This window comes from Elephas maximus, chromosome 4 (genome assembly GCF_024166365.1).
Source record: "Elephas maximus indicus isolate mEleMax1 chromosome 4, mEleMax1 primary haplotype, whole genome shotgun sequence".
Lineage (NCBI taxonomy): Eukaryota > Metazoa > Chordata > Mammalia > Proboscidea > Elephantidae > Elephas > Elephas maximus.
Genome location: NC_064822.1, coordinates 45,410,449 through 45,422,504, shown reverse-complemented (window position 1 = coordinate 45,422,504; position 12,056 = coordinate 45,410,449). Strand labels below are relative to the sequence as shown.

The following is a 12,056-nucleotide window of genomic DNA, read 5'->3' as shown; positions in this document are numbered from 1 at the left end:
TTATGCCTATTCTCAAGAATGGTGATCCAACCGAATGTGGAAATTACAGAACTATATCATTAATATCACAGGCAAGCAAAATTTTACTGAAGATCATTCAAAAAAGGCTGTAGCAGTACACTGACAGGGAACTGCCAGAAATTCAGGTCGGTTTTAGAAGAGGACGTGGAACCATCATTGCTGATGTCAGATGGATCCTGGCTGAAAGCAGAGAATACCAGAAGGATGTTTACCTGTGTATTACTGACTATGCCAAGGCATTCGACTGTGTGGATCATAACAAATTACGGACAATATTGCAAAGAATAGGAATTCCAGAACACTTAATTGTGCTCATGAGGAACATTTACATAGATCAAGAGGCAGTTGTTTGGACAGAACAAGGGGATACTGAGTGGTTTAAAGTCAGGAAAGGTGTGTGTCAGGGTTGTATTCTTTCATCATACCTATTTAATCTGTATGCTGAACAAATAATATGAGAAGCTGGACTATATGAAGAAGAACAGGGCATCAGAATTGGAGGAAGACTCATTTACAACCTGCATTATGCAGATGACACAACCTTGCTTGCTGAAAGTGAAGAGGACTTGAAGCACTTACTAACGAAGATCAAAGACCACGGCCTTCAGTATGGATTGCACCTCAATATAAAGAAAACAAAAATCCTCACAACTGGACCAATGAGCAACATTGTTGATTAATGGAGAAAAGATTGAAGTTGTCAAAGATTTCATTTTACTTGGATCCACAATCAACAGCCATGGAAGCAGCAGTCAAGAAATCAAAAGACGCATTGCATTGGGTAAATCTGCTGCAAAGAACCTCTTCAAAGTGTTGAAGAGCAAAGATATCACCCTGAAGACTAAGGTGCGCCTAACCCAAGCCATGGTATTTTCAATCACAACATATGCATGTGAAAGCCAGATAATGAATAAGGAAGGCCGAAGAAGAGTTGACGTCTTTGAATTGTGGTGTTGGCGAAGAATATTGAATATACCATGGACTGCCAAAAGAACGAACAAATCTGTCTTGGAAGTACAACCAGAATGCTCCTTAGAAGTAAGAATGGCGAGACTGCATCTTACATACTTTGGACATGTTGTCAGGAGGGATCAATCCCTGGAGAAGGACATCATGCTTGGCAGAGGAAGATCCTCAATGAGGTGGATTTACACAGTGGCTACAATGAGCTCAAGGGTAACAACAATTGTAAGGATGGCTCAGGACCGGGCAGTGTTTCGTTCTGTTGTGCATGGGGTTGCTATGAGTCGGAACCAACTCGACAGCACCTAACAACAACAACTAGTACTTCTAAAGTATATCTCTCACAGCCTGCTTTCTACACTGGCATCTATATCACGATTTGTAAACATTTATTAAATGTTGAGTATTCCAAACAGAAAAGAAAACTTTTCCATGTTTAACAGGGCTAGTGATAATGACTAAAACTGTAAGTTCTGTGGACAGAATATAACACATCCTTCAACTTCATATTTGTACATACATAATACAGTTTTTAATCTAGATAAATTCCAACCTGCTACTTAGATGCCTTTAGAACCATTTCCCCCGGTCAATCAGGATGGAGATATACACACAAACATCAAATTAATTTTAATTTAGCTAAGAGCAATTTTGAATGCAAACCAGATAAAGATTATATGTGTTCCCAAACAAGCATGTATACCTTCTGGATTATCCCATAAGCATTAATGTGCTTCAAAACAAGCTCACCATTTTTTCCTCCAGCTATATTCCGTTATCCCTGTGACTGGAACTCCACGTCAAAATTTTGGAACTTATTTTAGGGCACTTTCTCCTTCCTCACCCCTTCTATCTCACCATTAAGTCTCATCAGTTCTACTTTGTAAAGTTCTTCGTACGCCTAGTTATCATTCTCCATTCCCTCATTTCTACCCCAATCCATTTCTTCAGTGTTTTCCCCCTAGGTCTTTAAAACAGCCTTTGACTGTTCTCACTACGCTCTGGTATCAGCCACCTCAGATATCTACTCATCAACTTTCTAAAAACATAAATCTGATCACATCTATCCTCCCTGCTTAAAATCCGTTAATAGGTACTCACTGCCCTCATCAAGCTCCAATGTTCATATTCATATGGTAGAGCAAGATAACCAGTCCTAGTCAATACTGTTAACCTCAGAAGTAAATAAAGAACCTCTAGCTCACGTGTATACAGGAAGGCACACGTGAATACACAAGTGTGCATGTATAGGTGTATTTGTAGGCATATGTATATACGTGTTTCTGTGTGCTACATATATATTCATATATATAATAAAGGCCATGGGGGCACAGTTACAGTGACCTCCAAGACATTGCCAAATACCTCGTGGGATTGGTTTACTAGGGTAAAGGGCTTGGGACCATAGTCTCTTGGTATAACTCAGTCAGTTGGCGTAACATAATTCATAAAGATAACATTCTACATCCTAATTTGATGAGTAGCATCTGGGGTATTAAAAGCTTGCAAGCAGCATCTAATATATAACTATTGGTCTGCTCCCATCTGCAGCAAAAGAGAATGAAGGAAACCAAAGGACTAATAACACAGGACTAATAACCCACACAAACCACAGCCTCTTCTAGCCTGAGACCAGAAGAAATAGATGGTGACCTGCTACCACTACTAACCGTTCCGACCAGGGACACAAAATGTCCTGGATAGAATGGGAGAAAAATGCAGAATAAAACTCAGATTTGTAAAAAAAAAAAAAAAAACAGACTTACTGGACTGATAGAGATTAAAGGAACCCCTGAGACTACAGCCCTAAGATACCCTTTTAACTTGGAATGGAAGTTACTCCCGGAGGTCACCTTTCAGCCAAATAATAGATTGGCTTATAAAATGAGTAATATCACCCATGAGGAATGTGCTCCCTTAAACAACTAACTGTATGAGACCAAATGGTCAATATTTACCCAACAGCAAAGATGGGGTGGGGGAGGGGCCAGGAAAATAGATAAATGGAAACAGAACAGAAAAGAAATCATGAAAATGCTGACATGCTACAAAACTTGTAACCAATGTCAAAGAACAGTCTGTATAAAAATTGTTAAATGGGAACCGAATTTGCTTTGTGAACTTTTACCTCAAACCCAGTACGATACTGAAAAAAAAAAAAACAAACTTCAAGCTCTTACCAAAAGTACACTGGTCCTCAGGTGAGATTCTGGAGATCTGAAAAGAAACCTTCCACATGTTTCAAGTAGGGTACATGCCATTTCAATATGGTGATGAGAAAAGTCTGATAAAAGCATCTGAAATAATAAACATGATTAAAAACTATAAAGACAACACTTACAACTCTTTAGAGTAAAAACACGATAAATATCTGTAACAACTTTTACAATGTCAACATAAAAAGCAAAACCTAGTTAGTCTACCTTAGTTGAACATGCTTCGTTACAGGGCATCTGTGTTCAACCATAAAGCTTTTATCTAAAAACTTTAATAATTTAATGCCTTTCCTTTAGATAGATATATGAAAACTAATTTCAATGCCTTTTCTATATCTATTATTAGACGATATGTATTTAAACATATGTCAATATACACAGTTGACATTTTTCAAATGGTTTGTTTTTGGCTTTGGTTCATACAACATTAAAAGCTCCAATTATAAAAGTACTCTTTGTTTATGGTATGAAATTTACAAACACATTACCATTAATATTTTCATATTTATCCTTCCAATCTTTCTCTATGCATATTTTCTAAATCAAAATAGACTAAGACATACCATATCTTCTAATAACTTAACAATTTTTTACATGTCTCTACTTATCCTTCTGTGGCGTGATTTTAAAGGTACATAGTATTGTATAATATGAACTTCACAACTAAATTAATTTTTATTTACTGGGCATACAAATTGTTTCCAATTACTTTATATTATAAACAAACATCGTGTCAAATTTGTAAACACATTTATGATTACTTCCTTAAAATGAATTCTCAGATATAGAATTTCTGTGTCAAAGATAGGCTTTTTCTCCCTGTACATTTTTAATGTACAACAGCAAATACACTAATATTTTTAAATTGTTTGTGGCATGCTTCCTTTCAATTACAGTATTCAGAAAGCTTTCATAATTCCTCCCACAATGTTGTCCAGAGTTTGTAGGAAACAGTCTCCTGAGATGCTCCATGGTTTAGGAAATTTGTCCCCTTGAATATTTATAATGACTATTAGTATTTTCAAAACCAAAAACCAAACCTGTTGCCATTGAGTTGATTCCAACTCAAAGCAACCTCCGAGGACAGAGCAGAACTGTCCCACAGAGCTTCCAAGCAGTACCTGGTGATTCAAACTGCCAACCTTTTGGTTGGCAGCCATGGCACTTAACCACTACACCACCAGGTTTTCATTAGTATTTTAAAGACTTTAAGAAATCATGCAGTAAAGAAACCTGTTTAACTTAGGGTTTTTCAAATGTATTTGATGATAAGATCAACTTTGTGTAATATACCTATCAATATCCCAAGGAAATCAGTCTGAAAAAACTAACGTTACAGAGAAAAAGAACTTTAGCAAAGGAAGGATAAACTCCAAATTAGAGGAACTGTTCTACCTACACATATTTATGATTTACCACATGTAATTAGTTACCGTTAGTTATGGATTTCTAGCTTAATTCCATTGTGGACAGAAAACAATCTGAATAATTTCAATCTTCTAAAACTGCAACTTTGCCGAGACTTTCTTTATGGTTGATGTTGGTAAATGATACATGTACATTTGGAAAGCTTGTAAATTCTGTTGCTGTTGTTAATTGCGTTGTTCAGATTCTGTATATCCTCATTGATCTTGTCTGTCTGTTATTTCAAGTGACTAAGAAAGGTATTTTCAAGTCTCTTACTATGATTGTGGATCTGTTTAATTTTCCTTCAGCTGTCAATTTTTTCTTCGTAACATTTTGAAGCTATATTATTAGATGCATGCTGACTGAGGAGGTGATAGTTTCCTGTTAAAATGACCCCTCCCTCATTTTGAACCACCCTTCTTTATATCTAAAAATGCTTCATACCTTAAAGTCTACATTGTCTAATAGCAGTGTTCTTTTGGTTAGTGTTTGCATGGTATATTTTTTCCACCTTTTCACTTTATCCTTTCTGGTCTTTATATTTAAGAATATCTCTCTTATAGATAACATAGATTTTTCTGTTTTAATCAAGTCTTATATTCTTAAGACTTTTACTTGCAATATTTTGTCCTTTTACTGATATACCAAAAACCAAAATCCATTGCCCTTGAGTCAATTCCGACTCATAGCAACCCAACAGGATAAAGGGGAACTACCCCAAATGGCTTCCAATGAGTGGATGGTGAATTCGAACTGCTGGCCTTTTGGTTAGCAGCTGAACTCTTAACCACTGCACCACCAGAGCTCCAATACTGCTATAGCTGCATTTGTATCTACCATCTTATCATCTGTTTTCTATTTTGCTCAGCTGTTTAATGTCCCTTTTTACTTCTTTCTTGTCTTCTTTTAAATTAGTCATATATTCTTAAGTATTCCTTTTTTTTTCTAGCACTCATCATTAGAACTTAAATTGTTCATTTAAATAATTTAACACTAACCTTTAAACAGTGTAAGGTATCGTTTTTTGTGAACATCTTAAACTTAGTTAGTTCTCCAATAAACCGAACAGTTTTGTTCTTTGTTTCAATATTGATCTGGTCCTTTTTTCGTACCTACAAATTAAAAAGGGAAAGACATTGCTCAGATAATTAACAATTAGAAATCTCTGTAATAAGTGTTATTTTAATAAGTTTGATTTCACTCCAAATATTTAAAATCAATTGAATTTAATTTTTTCCTATATTCATATTATTTTAAGTTAGTTAAGATAAAATATGGTCTATGGAATACCAGTCCCAGGACAAGCTCTGCAAAATAGTTCCAGTGGTCAAATAATTTGGGGAAACAATGCATTTTATCAGACTTAAAGAACTTTCAAAGAAACCTGTTTAACTTATTTGTCAAGAGAAAAGTCCCTTTCTGAAATGTTATCAATCATTAACATCCTAGGAAATTAATATTATAAGGAACACACTTCGGAAAATGCTGCTTTAAAAATAATGAATGCCAAGAGCTCACTTAAGCAAAAATGTTAGCAAAGCTCAGCTGGAATATTATAGTTATGATCTATACTATATGTTTTTTTATTATAAATTCACTATAATAAAACATAATATAATCACTGGGTTTTTTTTTTTTAAATCTCCAGTCAGGGCCGCATGTCAAAGTTCAAATCTTTTACAAATATAAATCCTCTACTTATGGCACACATTTCAAGAAATACCAAATGCAACAAAATCTCACTACAACAGTACAGTGTGAACAGACTCATGGAGATTAGTGTAACTGGATTTAATCTCAGAATTACATTTGCATCAGAAAACCACACCTACAGTCCAATACTAAACTTTTACATTCCCAGACATCTAACATTTAAACGGAAGTTGTCATCTTAATTTTTAAGAACCTACTTTCCACAGCAAACAGAGGAAGGTATTTTACACCTTTAAGATCTTCAGTGATAATTTTTAAACAAAACTTTATTCATTTTAAAAAAGAGCAAACTAGAAGCTCACTATAACTGAATTTAATCTTAAGCGCCAATAAAACTGCTTCACAATCACAAAGGTTCATCTTCAATACAGGACTTTATTTTAATTATATCATTTAAGCATGCAAATAGCTTTCCTGTTATTTGAGACAAATAGAAAAAATTACAAAGAACTGGATTTTAGTCTGTAATATAAAACAAATTAATACTGAATAAACTTGTCTGTTTTAGCCTTACAAATCAGAAAACCGTATAACCTTCATAAAGACCTTTTCACAAGTAAATGTACGTTTTATAAGCAGTGCATATGAAAAACTCCTCTCATTATTTTATTCTGTGAATTCCTAGAACAGATTAAGAGTATAGACCCTGGATTAGAGTTTCTGGGTTTAAATTTCAGCTCTATCACTTACCAGTTATAAAATTGTGCCTCAGTTTCCTTATCTGTAAAATGAGGCTGATAAAAACAACCTATCTTACAGGGTTACTGCAAGCTTTAAGTGAGTTAATACATATAAAGCACATAAAACAGTGCTTGGGACCAGTAAGCATTCAATAAATGTTAGCTGTTATTTGTTTTATCCAACTTTGTATTTTTGTATCCCTAATACACGGACCCTAACTAAATGCTTATGAAATGAACAAATAAATGAAAACGCTTCACAATTATGTGAGTACTGCAGTACAGTAGAAAGTATATAGCACCTCTAATCAGAACATCTGCACTGTTGTGGCCTTTTTTTGGCCTATTTTTGGATCTATCATCTTGGACAAGTCAGGTAACCTCTCTGAGCCTGTTTGCCCAGCTGGTAAAATAAGGGTAAAGATGATGATGATGGTAACGATGATATCTACAGTTCACTAGATACTAAGCAATTAATGTACAAGATAAAGATTACATAATTTCTAAAACGATGCTTAAGAATGATTTCAAATAACACGGCAAAATGCTTTTAAGTTCAGCGAGAAAAAACGAACAGAAAATTGTACATACAATAAAAATTCATCGAGGTGAAACTACAGAGGAAAAAAAAAAAGTGACGTACACCAAAATATTAAGAAGGCTTGCTTCTAAGTGATGCAGTCATGTTTTGTCTTCTTTCTACTTTACAAATTTTCCAAATTACCCACACTGAGCATGTGTTTCTTTTATCACCAAAGAAATACAAAAACCAAAAAAGTATAAGAAAGTATTTCAAAACTATATATAAAGGGCTGGGAAAGGCACATATAGATTATTAAAGAATATCCTTAGGAGATTCTTGATGCACGCCTTCTTCATAAACTGCTATTGAACATTATTAAGCATTACAATTTTCAAAGCATGAGACATATATACTGCATCACCCACAGTATACACATATAATAACTCCATTTATTCCTGAATATTATAGAGGTTAAGGTAGTGCTTTCTAACAAAAATGACAAAATTATATAGTTTTAAATGAAATAAGTATTATAAATCATTTATCTCACTCCCTCATTTTCAGATGACAAAACTGAAAGCTTTTAAAAGACTTTAACTTATTCTGACTCCTCATTCAGTATTTTCCAATCTCATTTATTGCATCCTTGTGATCAAAGACATGGCAAGGCACTTCTGCAAAAGTAAATTCAGATGAATTAACAACTTAAATTTTCTATGTATTTTTAGCTCAATATTGCCTCTAGTAAGATTTTACTTGTAAAATCATCCTTGGCAAAAATTCTATTTACAATTGATTAATGACTGAAATTTAGATTAACAGAATAACTAAATTCATATGCATTAATAAAAACTCTTCCTATATGTCAATGCATAAAAAGTAAAGATTTCCTAGGCCTATCATTCATTACTCCCCTCTAGAAAGAACCTTCTGCCCCAATCAAACTGGCTCCTCTGAGTTCCCCAAATAGATATTGTACTTTTGTTCCTCCATGATTTGCTCATTCTGAATTTTATTCAATCTTTCAACAAACTTTTCTGAAAACCTACCATATGCTATACACCAAGTAGGCAGTGATTCTATCATTAAGCAAATTTGCCTTGCTAAGACACTTACTTAAACTAATTGGGAGGCTTGATCAAAAAAGAGACCACTAGTTTTTAAGTCAGTTAGTGAGAGTGATTTGCTTATATTTAAATAAAAGTTATCCCCTCCATTATTTAAGAAGTAGGCTCATTATTGAAAATTTGGACGGCACAGAAAACTAGAAAGGAAAAATATTCCCTGTACTATCAAAAGAGAGCCACTGTTAGCATGTTGATGGGTAATTCTTTTCTATCCTTTACTTTAGAAGCATTACAACATAACTGTAAACATACGTAAGATTTTACATATATGTATATATATATTTTTAAACATAAACATTTTCTCCATGATACGAAAACTTCTTCATAAATGCTGTCTCCAATGGCACTGTATCATTTCAGCATTGTGAGTATATGACCATTTTGTTAATCTGCTGTTGGGCTTTTAGATTATTTTCAGTTCTTCCTTATTACAGTTCTGATGTGAATAAAGCTTTTTAGCATACAGGATTATTTACTTAGGACAGATTCTCAGAGTTGTTCAATGTATGACCACTTCTAAGGAGCTTGAAACATACTGCAAAATTGCTTCTCCAAAATCCTACCTGCAGAGTATTTGAGAACGCTGGTTTCTCATTGCTGTTTCCTTTACTAATCTGTCAGTCAAATTAGCCAATCTACTGTTTTAATTAGAATCTCTTTGACTACCAGTGAAGTTTCGTCAGCCAGCTGTTTCTCAGCTGAGGCTCTTAAGCAGTGAGCACATATGATCAGATTGTGGCATTGACTACAATGGAGCCAGACAGAAGGCAGAGACAGGGAAGCCTGGTTAACAAGCCACATACAAGTCAGTGGTCGGAGGTGTGGAGAGGAGATGCTAGATCTGAGGGGTGTTCTAGAAGGCAGTGTAGGTAGAATCTGTTGAACACTAGCTCCTGAACGTCAGAGGGGCAGAGAGAAAGGCACTTCTCTCAGTGATCAGAAAATATGATAGTATATATTTACAGAGAGAAGACAGAAGTGGAAGTGGAGGACAAAGACATTTTCGAGGAAAAAAAAAATTGAGTTTAATTTTTGGACATAGTTATCTAAAAGTACACGAGAACTTTCTAAGTACCAAGAGAGCGGTCTTGGAGTTGTTGGGAAGTAGATGTTCATTGAAGTCCAGGTAGAATGTGTTCCATGAAAAAGAAGGGTGAAGACAGAAAGTCCAGGAAATCCCAGCATACAAATTGAGGTACAAAAAAAGGGAATGAAAGAGACTGAGATCAGTAGTTATAAGTACCAGCAGAGAGTGGTAGTATAAAAAAAATAGAAGGGATAATTATTATTACAATGTTATTTACTCTCAGGTCCTGTGTGAAAGATTTTGCATGCATTTAATTCTTAACAACAATCCTATTTAAAAAGGTATAATTATTATCCCCGTTTAATAGGAAAGGAAACTGAGGTTTAGAGCACTTAAGCAATTGGACCAAATTTACAATGTCAGCATGTGGTAGAGCCAGGATGATTGGTTCCTAAAAAGTAGGAGAGTCCAGCAGTTTAGCATCTGCAGGGAAATCAACTAACACAGGAAGTTAGGGGGGCACTGGTGATGTCTGCCAGGGCGCCATGATAGTGAATCAAAGGGTGACGTCAGGAGTAGACTCGAGAACACTCTAAAAAACATGAACAAGGAGGAAATAAAAGGGGATGGTTTGGGGGGTAGGGAAATAGTTGAGGAAAGATTTTTGTCGTTATTTTATTTTCATTTCATTTAAGAATAGGAGGGTGTTGAGTATATTTATGGCCTAAAAGAAAGTAGTTGGCAAAGGCTATAAAGATTTGGGTGTGTAAAGGACAGATCCTGGAAGAAGCAGAAGGTAATGAATTACCTCAAGTTCCCTTTCTTCTCTCCCCCGAGAGAAGTGGTTCCCAAAATATACTCCTAGAATTCTGATATTCTTCCAGTTTTAATGAAACATTGTACAGGAATAACAAAAATGCTAATTCCCCCCAACTTCCACCCCAATTTTCAAAAGAGGTGGGGGGTAAAGAACAAAGTACTAATGGAAGAAGCATCCTTAATTTTAAGTTTTTTACCCAAAGCACTCATTATGGCTGGTCCGATAACTTGTTTTTTACTTACTTTTGGAGTTGGTTGAGGAGTGTATGCATATAACTCATATAACAAAGTCATACTGCCTACTAATAAAAGAGTCACTCGTTTATATGATGGAATTAAATATATCAACAAAAATATCATGACTTTTGATGCATATGTCACTGGCTAGCAGCATTTACTAAAGTGTATTCTTTGGGGAATAACACACTCAACTCCCCCCAGAAGATTCAGAGTACAAATTAAACCTACTAAAGCTTTAAAAATTCTTAAAACAAATCAAAACTGTTCAACTTTATTGATCTCAGTGTTTCCCAACTTTTTAAAACATAAAACCTTTCCTTGCTTAATATTATCTGTGAAAACCTAGGACATAGTTAAGAAAAGCTGACGGAAAAAATATTAACCTCAAATTTAATAACAACAAATGCACCTACTGAAATGTGTAGATCATTCCACCTCACAGAGGCTCTCTCCTTCTTCTGAATTCAAAGCACTCGATCTCTAGCAATTCATTTGGCGTTTAATCACGCCATTTCCTCAGAATACCTATTACATTTGGGGTTTACATTTTTATTTCACTCTTACTTTTTTGAGCTTTTATGCCTTGTCTCCCCACCTATATCGTTAGAGTCCCTGCCACAGAAATTGTCTCTGTTCTTTTCTGAGTGCTCAGCAATACTACTGCTTTGTACATAGTGAGTACATAAAGTGTGTATTGAGCCTCAAAAACTTTTCTTGACTGTATTTGCATTCCAAATGACTTAGTAATAAAGCTAAATATTTTAAACATAATTTTTCTACTGGGTAACATAAACACTTGAATGAACTTCATGTCTTTCCAAAGTCCATTAACGCCCACTTTCAGTCACCTCTACTGGTATCATTTTACCCTTACTCAAGCCTTCATCTGAAGCTCTATCACCTCCGCAAGGTGATGGGGTAACACGGGTTTTGGGAGAACCACTAACATACAGTCTGCCAAGATTCCCAGAACTGAAAAGGAAGAGAAGTTGTCTAATAACAGGCCCCTGGTTTTTACCAGGATGCTCTTTAAAGACGTCACCAATACCAAAATAAAAATTAAGGTAAGAATATGTCAATAAAACATAGGCTACAACTGCATTCACTGAGATTAGAGCATTATGGAACCTCTCATGGCCCACATCATTTGGACCTCAACATGTAAACAGGTATCCTATGGGTGGCGCTGTGCCCTGACTAATCATGGCCAATCTTATGTGTCTTCTGGGAACACCAATAAAGCCGCTGGCTGTCTCGATCTCATACAATACTTTACAAAAAGTGCCAATAACTACAATGGAGGAACAGGGCAGCAGGGGC

At 35.2% G+C, this 12,056-nt stretch overlaps 1 protein-coding gene across 2 annotated transcripts in view; it reads right to left on the bottom strand.

Annotated features, from left to right (window-relative positions):
* Positions 1 to 12,056, bottom strand: part of UPF2 (UPF2 regulator of nonsense mediated mRNA decay) — a 138,648-nt gene that overhangs the window by 62,064 nt on the left and 64,528 nt on the right. For both annotated transcript variants that reach the window (XM_049885059.1, XM_049885061.1), the window contains exons 10-11: positions 5,606 to 5,719; positions 3,165 to 3,281 (exon numbers count right to left, since the gene is read on the bottom strand). In XM_049885059.1, coding sequence (XP_049741016.1) covers positions 3,165 to 3,281; positions 5,606 to 5,719 — 231 coding nt within the window. The remainder of the gene's footprint in view (positions 1 to 3,164; positions 3,282 to 5,605; positions 5,720 to 12,056) is intronic.